Source organism: Zerene cesonia, chromosome 20, assembly GCF_012273895.1.
Source record: "Zerene cesonia ecotype Mississippi chromosome 20, Zerene_cesonia_1.1, whole genome shotgun sequence".
Lineage (NCBI taxonomy): Eukaryota > Metazoa > Arthropoda > Insecta > Lepidoptera > Pieridae > Zerene > Zerene cesonia.
The window spans coordinates 10,293,663-10,304,070 of NC_052121.1; the positions used below are offsets into that span (position 1 = coordinate 10,293,663).

Sequence of the window (10,408 nt, forward strand, 5' to 3'; positions counted from 1 at the left end):
CTCGTAAATTATCCGCCCCACTATGTTCAGAAAAATTCCCTAGTTGGGCATTCATTTGCAGCTGTGCCTTTTTCACTAATAGCCAAGCAATAGAGGAACATAATAAACTCAATGTTTTTCCAGTACCTGTAGGCGATTCCAAAAGAGCGTTTGTATTATTTTGCAAACTTTCAATAACTCTGGCCATGTAAGCCTTTTGTACTTCATAGGGCTCAAATGGAAAGTTAACGGGTATACCGCATATCATAACTTCCGGCATCTTGTAGATTTATGCTGAGATTTGTTTTTTAAAAATTCAATGAAAGCATAAACATTTTTTTATAATTTATAATTCATTTAAATGTTTCTTTGGCAGCATAACAGCTGATCACTGCATACAAACACAAGGCAGCAGATGTATAATTATTGTATGGTATTATCACGTTCTCGGTACCTACAAATGTCATGTCATAGTTTCCCGCCGAAATCTAAATTCGTTCAGTAACTATCTACATAAATAACGTAAATGTTACTGATTCAGTTTGGTTTGGTATAGGAAATATTTTAATGTTTAAAATTTCATTAATTTACTTAGGTGATATTTATAAAGATTTAGTTAGATCAGTATAGGTCAGATCGAAATTAGCTGTCCAACAGTAGGTAAAGTATTCATAAACGAATATTTTAACCTTAATCAATACAATTTGTCAACGCATGTCGGACTTGCAAAATTAATGTCAAAAAAACATTCACAACAAAGTACAAACTCAACAAGTCGCACTCATCTTAAGAAAAAATTATAATTTGATGCAAATACACCATGTTAAAGGTCAATGTTAGGCAGTTATATACCTCAGTGGCTTGCAACCGAACCCCAGAAATTGTAGACTGGAATAAAGCGGGAGTTATTTGTTATGGAGCAAGTAATGCAGTCGTCATTTATGATACGGTAAAATTTTAAAAATTTCTTATTATAACGTTTATTCCTGTGAATTAAATTAAGAAAAAAATTTTCAGTACTAATATCTACATTGTACAACTATCTACCTTCTTTAGATATTATTTTTACAATAAATCTCGTCCCAAGTTAAAGCGTATGTTGGTGAAAAATTCTATCATACCATTTTTATTATTATTTTGCAAATCTTTTACAGAAAATAATATACAATGATCCTACGATAGTACTCAGTCATCATAATTCTCGAGTAAACTCAGTGAAATGGCTTACAAAACCGGACGGCTCGAGTGTCGAGATGATATCAGCGTCGGCGGACAAAACTGCAGCAATCTGGTCCCAAGTTAAAGGAGTGTGGAAGGTCACCAGTGTGCTTGCAGGGCATGAGGATGGTGTTACCTGCATCTATGGGATGTACACTGGGGGCAACGACTTATTCGTGTTTACTGCGTCTATTGATTCCACAGTTAAAGTTTGGGAGAGATCTAATGGTACATATTATCATATGGCACAAATTTGTCCAATACCCTATGTATAAACTTGTTGACTAAAATACAACTGATTGTCATCACATACATTTAATAATTAACATACAATCTTCAAATTTCAGAGACAGTACTTCTAAAGCAAACAATAAATCTCAATTCTGGGCTCTGTCTCTCGCTGCATGCCCAGATGTTGCCCATTGTCAACAAACCGGTGCTGTTCTTGGGACTCGACGATAATAAAGTACATGTGTTTGCTTTGAATGGAGAATATCACAGAGTGGATTCTCTGATGGGACACGAGGATTGGGTGAGGGGGCTAGATAGCATAATTGATGGTGAGTTTATGTTCATGACTGATTTTTTTGGTACAATAGTTAACATGCGGGTATAGAACTGTGGGGTTTGATTCCCAGTGGTGATTCACAAATAATGTTCTGGTAGGACAGGGCACAGAAGACCAATTATCTACATGTGAAACAGATAAATTTAAAGGCATCTGCACCATACATCATAAGGGGACTAGTAAGACAATAAGCTACTTAAAAGATCGTATACGCATATTCTGCATCAAATTATTTCATCTAATCTTTGTCTATATTAAAGATGATTAAAATTTCAGTTTATGAAATGTTTGTTTTCTCTTACATTATGTATATTGAATAATTAGGTTTTTAATATTGTTCATATCAGAGTTTATTTGTTTGCGCAAAACATAATCGTCATAGTACACTAGTAAAATATTTTAAGTTATTGCTCAATGTGTCTGTTTCAGACACCATAACTAAATAAATTAACTTAATTTACATGACTTTAATCACCCTTGAATTCCATAAACAGCAAACACAACTATCAGTATCTTTATCTTTCAGACAACACAATACTCCTAGCATCGGCGTCACAAGACACCTACATCCGTGTGTGGCGGATCCAGCGGTTCGACGACGAGCCCTGCTCCTCATCAGGCATCAAGGTTGAAAGGAAGGTGTTTGAAGCCTATGATGTTATCTGGTCAGTGAAGTTGGAGGCAGTGCTGGCGGGACATGAAGGATGGGTGTATGGAGTACAATGGGATGTGTTTAGTGAGAAAGGTCATTTTTACTAATGAATTGATGATGCATATTGCATACCGTAAATGGTTTTGCCTATAACTTATTTGATGTTCAAGATGCAACTAGAATAAATTAGATTATATGTAATGCTTTTGTATTTGAGGAAATTAAAATAATTTTTAGTTATACATACAATATACAATATACATATAATATATAGTTGGGTGGCACATACTAAAAAAAAAATAATTTCAGACAATTGACTATTTTATAATTATTTGTGAAAAAAATGAAAGTGTTTTAATAACATTAATCCTCTTTTACAGACAATAAACAACCCATACATCGTCTCCTATCGTCATCATTGGATAAAACAATAATCGTGTGGGAGCCAGAACTTGGGGGAGCCTGGGTGGAAAAGATTAGAGTGGGGGAAGTGGGGGGAAATGGGCTTGGTTTTTATGGTAGCCGCTTTGGACCCACTGGCTTCTTGGGGCACGGTTACAATGGCTCTTTGCATATTTGGACATTGGATAAAGTTAGTTAATATGCACTTTATAGTTACTTAACACTTGATAGAACCCATAAAAGTCAATAAAAAAACTTCTTGTGACTTATTCTCCTCAAGGAATCAATAATATAATATTACTTCTTTAGACAAATCTATTTAAAGTGAAATAACTATAGTCTTACCAATATTATAAATGCTGAAGTGTTTTTGGTTCTTCTGAAAACCAGGAACTATTTCTAGGAATTGCAAACCTGCAAGCCAAGCGTAGTATTGGGAGGCCACTTCAATGGAGTGGAGGATGTGAAATGGGAGGGGAAAGGGAGATACATCCTCAGCGTCTCCCTCGACCAGACCGCCAGGATACATGCTCCATGGAAGAAGAATGTCCATGGTGAGATAAATACAGCATTTGATAAATATTTTAGGATTTTTTAATTTTGTCTGAATCTAAGTACAAAAAATTCACTTCAAATTGAATGATTCTGGACTAATATATCATAATGTTTCAAATGTTATGTATTTTAAAAGAGCGGAAAACCAGCTCTACAAGTTTATGATGATATATTTAACAGAAATTCAGTTTTTGCTTCAATTTCTTACATCTTAATACGGTTATTGCTCCCCAGGTGCATCGCAATGGTACGAGGTGGCCCGCCCCCAAGTACATGGCTACGACATGTGCTCAGTCTCACTGGTCTCCAGCACGGAGTACGTATCAGCTGCTGAGGAGAAGGTGGTCCGCGTTTTCCAAGCACCGCACAACTTCATCCAAAACTTCCAGAACATTACGGGCGAACAGCTGGAGGGTGACGTACAAGGTGAGTTATATATCCTGGGATTCCAGAAGTGTCCGTTGCTGATGAGAAGGTTGTCCGAGTGTCCCAAGCACACACAGCCTAAACTACCAAAACTACCAGAACATTATTGACAAACACCTGGAGATGAAGATAAGTGACCTGGTTAATGGGTATTCATCCAGAGGGTGGTTTCCAGGAGAGTCTACTGGGAGGAAAAATTATGAGTGTCCCAAGTGCCCTAACACTTCATCTACAACTTCAAAACATTCTATTCCATGGACAGCATAGCAGTCAAATCAGCCAGTCTATTTGGTAAATGCTATATTTAACAATATGGATGGATACCATTCATATCTTTAATTATTTCTATGGATTCAGTTATTTATTTATTAATTAATTCATTCATTTATTTATATAACACCTTTTTGCATTGCATTAATACACAAAAAAAAAACTTACGCACACTTACGAATGATCTCATCAGACAACCAATTGAAAGTGTGGGTGTGTAAAAAGTGTTTGGTGGGTAAATTTTTGTCCGGCAAAATATTTATTTGTGGAAATATTAATGTTATCTGTTATGTATATGGCACAGGCCCAGAAGGTGCGTCCGTCCCGTCGCTGGGGCTTTCCAACAAAGCGGTGTTCAGCGGAGACGATATGGCGGATGCTGATGTCGACAAGGATGGATATTTCGTGCCCGTCGAACTACACGGTGAGTAATTTTAGTAAAAAGATTATAAAAGTGTTATTGATCAACTGACTTATGTATATATATAGCTTTTTTATTTGATATTAAATCTGGTGACTTGTTTAATTCAAATTGTATTTGGCCCAGTTCTAACAATTTTAAAGCGTTATTTTATCTTAATACCTTTGTTTTGCATCAATTCGTGCGTGTTATTATAAAAGTTATCTTTCTACTCTAAAAAAACCTTTAATAGAACATATTGCGAATTATTAATAAAAAACACGCGGTCCGCCTGGCTTCGCCCCCAGTACATATTAAATCGTCCATAGCACGTGTACGACACGTCCAACAGTAGAAGAATTTTTGAATCAGTCCAGTAGTACCTGAGGTTAGCACTTTCAAACCCACGAACTCCAAAAGTCATATTATCAATAACCTTCCAGAACCGCCTACAGAAGAGACGCTCATGCAGAACACTCTATGGCCGGAAGCCCACAAACTCTATGGCCACGGATATGAAGTGTTTTGTGTTGAAGCGAGCCCAGATGGTCAGCTGCTGGCCACCACTTGCAAGGCCACCACCGCACAACACGCGGCTGTTCTAATATGGTGAGACCTCTATATATTTATTTCTAAAAAAAAGATACATATATGAGTGAATTAAAAAACGTAGTTGTTATATGGCTAAATATTTCTATTAGAATGAACTCTATGGTATAGAGTATAGGGTTCATATTAAGTGCATAGGGTTATAGGCCATGCAATGGTTTATATTCCATGAGTCACTAGTTCGATTGGCTAGCCTCTGTACTACCGTTGACCGCGCTTGTTGTGCGTAATTATGAAGATTAATTTAAATTTTCTGACATTTATAAATATACATCATGTGTTTAAAATACTGTGTGTTTAAAAACTGTTGATTGCATAAAAAATTATTAATTATTTTAAAGTAGAAATATAAATATATTTATCCATTTATTTCTAGGGACACCAAAACCTGGAACCAAATCCAGAAGCTAGTCTCCCACCAGCTTACGGTCACACAACTCGCTTTTTCACCGAACTCCCAGTTCCTGCTCTCTGTCTCCAGAGACAGAAAATGGACTCTATTCAAGAGGGATTTAGAGTCAAATTCGTTTGCGATCGCCGCCGGTACTGATAAAAGCAATGGAGTACATTCGAGAATAATCTGGTGTTGCGCTTGGTTGTACGACGGTAGTGGGTTCGCGACCGGATCGAGGGATGGAAAGGTATTTATTACCTTATTGAAATAATATATTACCTTGTACTGAAGACGTCAAGAGTGAAAGCTATATTTTTCGCTCGAAAAACACTCGGCGGTTTTAAGACACACTTTTTGTTAGTGTTGCATTAACATCGTTTCAGCTCTTTAGGATGAGTCCAGTAGCGAACACATACACAGAAAAAATTATATATATACATTCTGTTAAATTTCAGGTGTGTCTCTGGGCACAAACAAACATAGAAACGGACACATCTCTAAAAGATTATGGGCTGGTGTCGAAGTTGGAAGTACAATCTTCCGTGACGGCGTTGGCATTTGGACCCTGCCCGACGATTTTCGCCGCTGTTGGTCTGGAGACTGGGATGATTTTACTATACAGCTTTCAAGATACTTGGAGTTTGCTGTATGAAATGGATAACAAGTAAGTTATTTTTATAATATTGTAAGTGACAGCTCTGGACGTCACTACAATAAGAATATAGAGTATTATACTCTATACAATAAGTAAATAATAATAATAATAATAATATACCTTTATTGAATTAAAATTAAAATTCCATGGACAACAAAGATCCGTTACAAATTCAAAAGTTATAAAAGATTATTTACATATTATCGTAGAAGCGTGGCATAGAAACCCAAGATACCTCTACTAACACTAGTTAAAGTTTTTATGATCGTGTTACTAGATGTAAGAAGAATATTTCTAAATCTAGCAACACACAATCTATTTTGGGTTCTCAATAGATTTATAGATCAAATAAGATACAAATTGTTAATCATATGGACTTCCTACACATCTCGTAAACTAGAATTATCAAAAAATATACACTACAAATCAAATTCGTTTATTTATTCAATAATAACCGTTTAATTTTGTCCATTCACACGTAATATTTTGTTTACAAAGATTCCATTCGACTGTGTTTTTGTTTTTTTTTTTGTTACTCAATAAATTGATTGTGATATGCATGGTTGGATAAGAAATTGTTGTCATTTCATCTCATTTTAGACTCTGGAGTGGTGCCTCCCACCCCGGGATATAGAAAAGAATTATTATCGAATGTTTCCCCATCTTACAGCATAGCCCATCACCTCACAATAAAGCGGCTCACCTTCAAGCCCAAAATGGACAAGGACAGGAAGAACGAGATGTTCCTCGCGAGCTGCGGCGCAGATCACTTCGTGAGGATCAACAGCATCACCGCCAAGAGCATATAACGGAACATCACCGTGGAAGTCCTGAAGATGGTGTGTCGTTGCTAGATTGGACGTAGGCTCGATGGTAATGCTATTATGGGTGGGTGACGTCTTAGCAGCATTTAATGATTAACATTTGTACAATTTAATTTTTATTCTCCTGATTTTTGAAAACTAGCTTTCCGCCCGCATATTAAAAGGATAGACACAGTTCCTGTTGGATTTTGGAATAAAAACTAGCCTATGTCATCTCTCGGGTAACATTTTTGTGCCATGTGCCATTTCATCGAAATCGACATTTGCATTAGTTGGGATTATCTCAACGATTTTTATGGAGACTGTATCTTTATTAGAGAATTAGCAGATTAGGATAAAACGTGTATCCTGCTCATTTTTTCTCGCATATATTTGTATTCTTTGTTGTTGGTCCACATTTATTGTGCCATCCTTCTAATACAATAAAAGCGAAAGTTTGTAAGTATGGATGGATGGATGTTTATGTTTGTTCTCTCTCGAAAACAGCCTATCGTATCTGTATGCAAATTGGTACAGATTATAGTCTGGAATAGCACATAGGCTACTTTTTTCCTGGGTAGTATCCATGCCGCGGGTTACAACTAGTAATTTAATAAAATGCTACTAAATGACGTCATAGCTCTGGTATGTTTGAACCGAAGTAGCTCGACTTCCACCTTCATATAATTTAGTGAAATAATTTATGTTGTGTGATCTCAAATAATTTGTGAGATACTTGTGTTATTAATCTGTGGTGAAACCACAGATAATAGATAGCACACTGGTTTAACCACAGATAATAAATGTTTATAAGTTAACCTGTTACAGATTAAATCATAAATGGATGTCAAGAATGTATCCTCATAATATTAAGATTACAGTGTAATGTATATGAGCTAGGTTACTATGATGTATTCATTAACTATATTTTATTAGATTTGTTTTGTTGTTTATTTTTTAAGTTTATTTAATATCTATCGAAGTGATTTAACATACAACAACCACTTTCCTCATTTATGTAAGCAATGCTTCGATGTATAACTTTAAAAATATTTCCTTTCTAAATTTCGTTAAGCAAAGTTATGCTCTATATAAATATATCTTTAATAAAATAATAAAAAGAAATAAAACAAACATAATAAAACATTTCAGTTGTTTTATTTTCACAATTAAAATAACAACACATATTCGCTATATAAAATATATAAATACTTTGGAAGCACCTTTGAGGATATTTCATATCACAAGTTAATGTTCTAATCTTTTTATAAATTCCTCCAAACCCTGTATAACAATGTAAAATATACATTTCTAAGGAAAGATATTGATATATAGTTATAAAATTATATATATATACAAAAAGCTGGTACAGTCCAAATTTAAGTGTAAGATTTTCATATAATTATTTCATATATATTATTTATTTAATAAAAATTTTAGCATTTAAGGGCTGATTTTTTTTAAGTATTTAAATAAAAAATATTCGAAATATAATGCAGTCTCATATAATACAAAACAAAAATATTATTCTAGTAGTCTAAATTACACATCCCTTTAAAATAGGAAGTACCTACAAGCATCAACTAAAGTGCAATTACAAAAAATATTAATCATTAGTTTCTAGTATTATAATATATCAGCTTGACAATATTTTTATTAAATTCTCATATTCCTGACTTAGGAAATAGACTAACGAAAAATAGAATGAAATAAACATCTCTTGCAATAAGTTTAACATAATTATACACTCCCAAAAAGCATTATAATATTTACTTACGTCTATAATTGATAATATCAGTTACATATATAAAATTTTTACTTAGAATTAAATTCTTCCTGTAGAATACAACAATTTGCGCATAATATGACAAATCTCTAAATAATCTCAAACGTATCAAAAGTATAGACCGGTCATACAACAAAAATATTGCATTTTGAAAAGGCAACTGCCGTTTATAAGCCGCGCTTCATCTTCTCTTTCACTCGCACGCATATAACATATTACATCTCACTCGCTCGCCTACACAAGTCAGGCAATTACCTGACTACTTATTGCCATTCAAATGCGTGTACTACGTATCTAGAACTTTATAAAACTGCTTCAAAACGATATATTCGCAACTAGAGCACACGAGTAAAAAAACACGCGAGTCAAATATTCATTCCATTGCGATCAACTATTACAAGCATACGGCGCATGTGTGCGTGTCAACAAACCACTGTCACATTGGTGAGTCTCAGTAAACAGTACATTTTATTCTCTTTTGCCAACCCTATTAAAATAGTTATATATATAGCTTTGCTTCTGTTCGTTTTAAATACACAAAAGAAGTTGTAGAATATTTCACCAAATATAGATGCCTTTCAAAACATTTATAGAATAAAATTAAAAATATACTCACTTTCTACGAATAAGACAGGGGGACAATATACTTTCTTATTTTAAATTATTTACCTTTTACATAAGGCAACATATACTTTTTCATTCTTCATGGCATTCATAAAAAAAATTTTGGATTCAAATTTGGAATGACGATTTCTTTAGATTTAATTGCATGTCCGCCATTTTTGCACAATTCCAGCCACACTGAGCTAATATTTAGCTTTACAAATGAGTATAACTTGCAAATGACATTAATTTTGCGCTCTAAATGCTTTTTTATATTTCTTCCCTTTGAATGAGTCCAAAAGTTTTCTAAATCCCGACTTTTTCTTTTTTGAGTCGATGCTTGAGTTCAGAGACTGCGTGTCATATGACGATTTGGTGTCAGTCGGCGCCCGGAGGTCGTTCATAGAGGACGTATCGGTAGGTGGGCTCGGTAGCGTCAGGAAATTATCTTGTTTTTTCTCTGGAGTGAACCTATTCGTTTCACTGTTGGGTAACTCTTCGATTCTCATAGCCGAATGTGCGGATGAGGAGCTGGTTAATCTAAGGAACAAAATAAATATCTTTTAGAATGGTAGATATAACTAACTGGTAAATACTGTTCAATTATTCAATAGCTTATTCTTAAAGTACCTCCTTCTGGAGCTTCTGCTTAGAAAAGAATATATTAAATACAACGACATCTATAACTTTATTAGACATGATAGTTTTATTATATCAAACAAAAAAAATTAAACCAAGATACAACTGCAACAACCACAGAATCGAAAAAAGAGGTTGGATTTAAATATCGAATTCATTAACAACCATAGGTATATAACTAAAATTTTGGCCGAGTTACCTTAAAATGTTCTTAACTTTCGCAAACAGTTCCCTTCATGCAACACACAACACCACCTACACTAACCGACACTAACCTGGGCACATCCCGCACTTCCAACGAGCGCTCCAGCTTGCCCCAAAACTCGTAGGGCGACTTGCGGTCGGTACTGTAGTACAAGTTGTGGTAGTATGTCAGGTGCAATGGGAGAAGGCAGTGTCGGTACATTATGGGTATTATTTTCAGCTGTTTCTTTTCTGGAATTTTAGAA

At 34.7% G+C, this 10,408-nt stretch overlaps 3 protein-coding genes across 3 annotated transcripts in view; 1 reads left to right on the plus strand and 2 right to left on the minus strand.

Moving 5' to 3' along the window:
• LOC119834894 (regulator of telomere elongation helicase 1 homolog) overlaps nucleotides 1-428 on the minus strand; it is a 4,081-nt gene extending 3,653 nt beyond the window's left edge. The window contains exon 1 of the mRNA XM_038359412.1: nucleotides 8-428. Coding sequence (XP_038215340.1) covers nucleotides 8-259 — 252 coding nt within the window. The 5' untranslated portion in view covers nucleotides 260-428. The remainder of the gene's footprint in view (nucleotides 1-7) is intronic.
• Nucleotides 429-711: 283 nt separating this feature from the next.
• LOC119834802 (probable elongator complex protein 2) lies at nucleotides 712-8,033 on the plus strand. Its single transcript, XM_038359313.1, has 12 exons — nucleotides 712-928; nucleotides 1,134-1,425; nucleotides 1,545-1,757; nucleotides 2,292-2,510; nucleotides 2,798-3,009; nucleotides 3,223-3,373; nucleotides 3,609-3,800; nucleotides 4,375-4,494; nucleotides 4,914-5,079; nucleotides 5,456-5,720; nucleotides 5,929-6,137; nucleotides 6,799-8,033. The coding sequence occupies exons 1-12, from the start codon at nucleotides 800-802 to the stop codon at nucleotides 6,935-6,937; spliced, it is 2,307 nt and encodes a 768-aa protein (XP_038215241.1). The 5' UTR covers nucleotides 712-799; the 3' UTR covers nucleotides 6,938-8,033.
• A 39-nt stretch (nucleotides 8,034-8,072) lies between these two features.
• The window catches only part of LOC119835194 (myeloid differentiation primary response protein MyD88), a 7,058-nt gene continuing 4,722 nt past the window's right edge, over nucleotides 8,073-10,408 (minus strand). Inside the window, exons 5-6 of the mRNA XM_038359887.1 lie at nucleotides 10,235-10,394; nucleotides 8,073-9,860 (exon numbers count right to left, since the gene is read on the minus strand). Of these exons, the coding sequence (XP_038215815.1) occupies nucleotides 9,566-9,860; nucleotides 10,235-10,394 (455 nt within the window). The 3' untranslated portion in view covers nucleotides 8,073-9,565. The remainder of the gene's footprint in view (nucleotides 9,861-10,234; nucleotides 10,395-10,408) is intronic.

Excerpts from the sequence above, each read along its gene's own strand:
- LOC119834802 (XM_038359313.1), top strand. The coding sequence starts at position 800 with ATGTTAAAGGTCAATGTTAGGCAGTTATATACCTCAGTGGCTTGCAAC. Across the intron at positions 3,801-4,374 it reads GCTGGAGGGTGACGTACAAG|GCCCAGAAGGTGCGTCCGTC; the intron begins GTGAGTTATATA and ends TATATGGCACAG. Across the intron at positions 5,721-5,928 it reads CCGGATCGAGGGATGGAAAG|GTGTGTCTCTGGGCACAAAC; the intron begins GTATTTATTACC and ends GTTAAATTTCAG.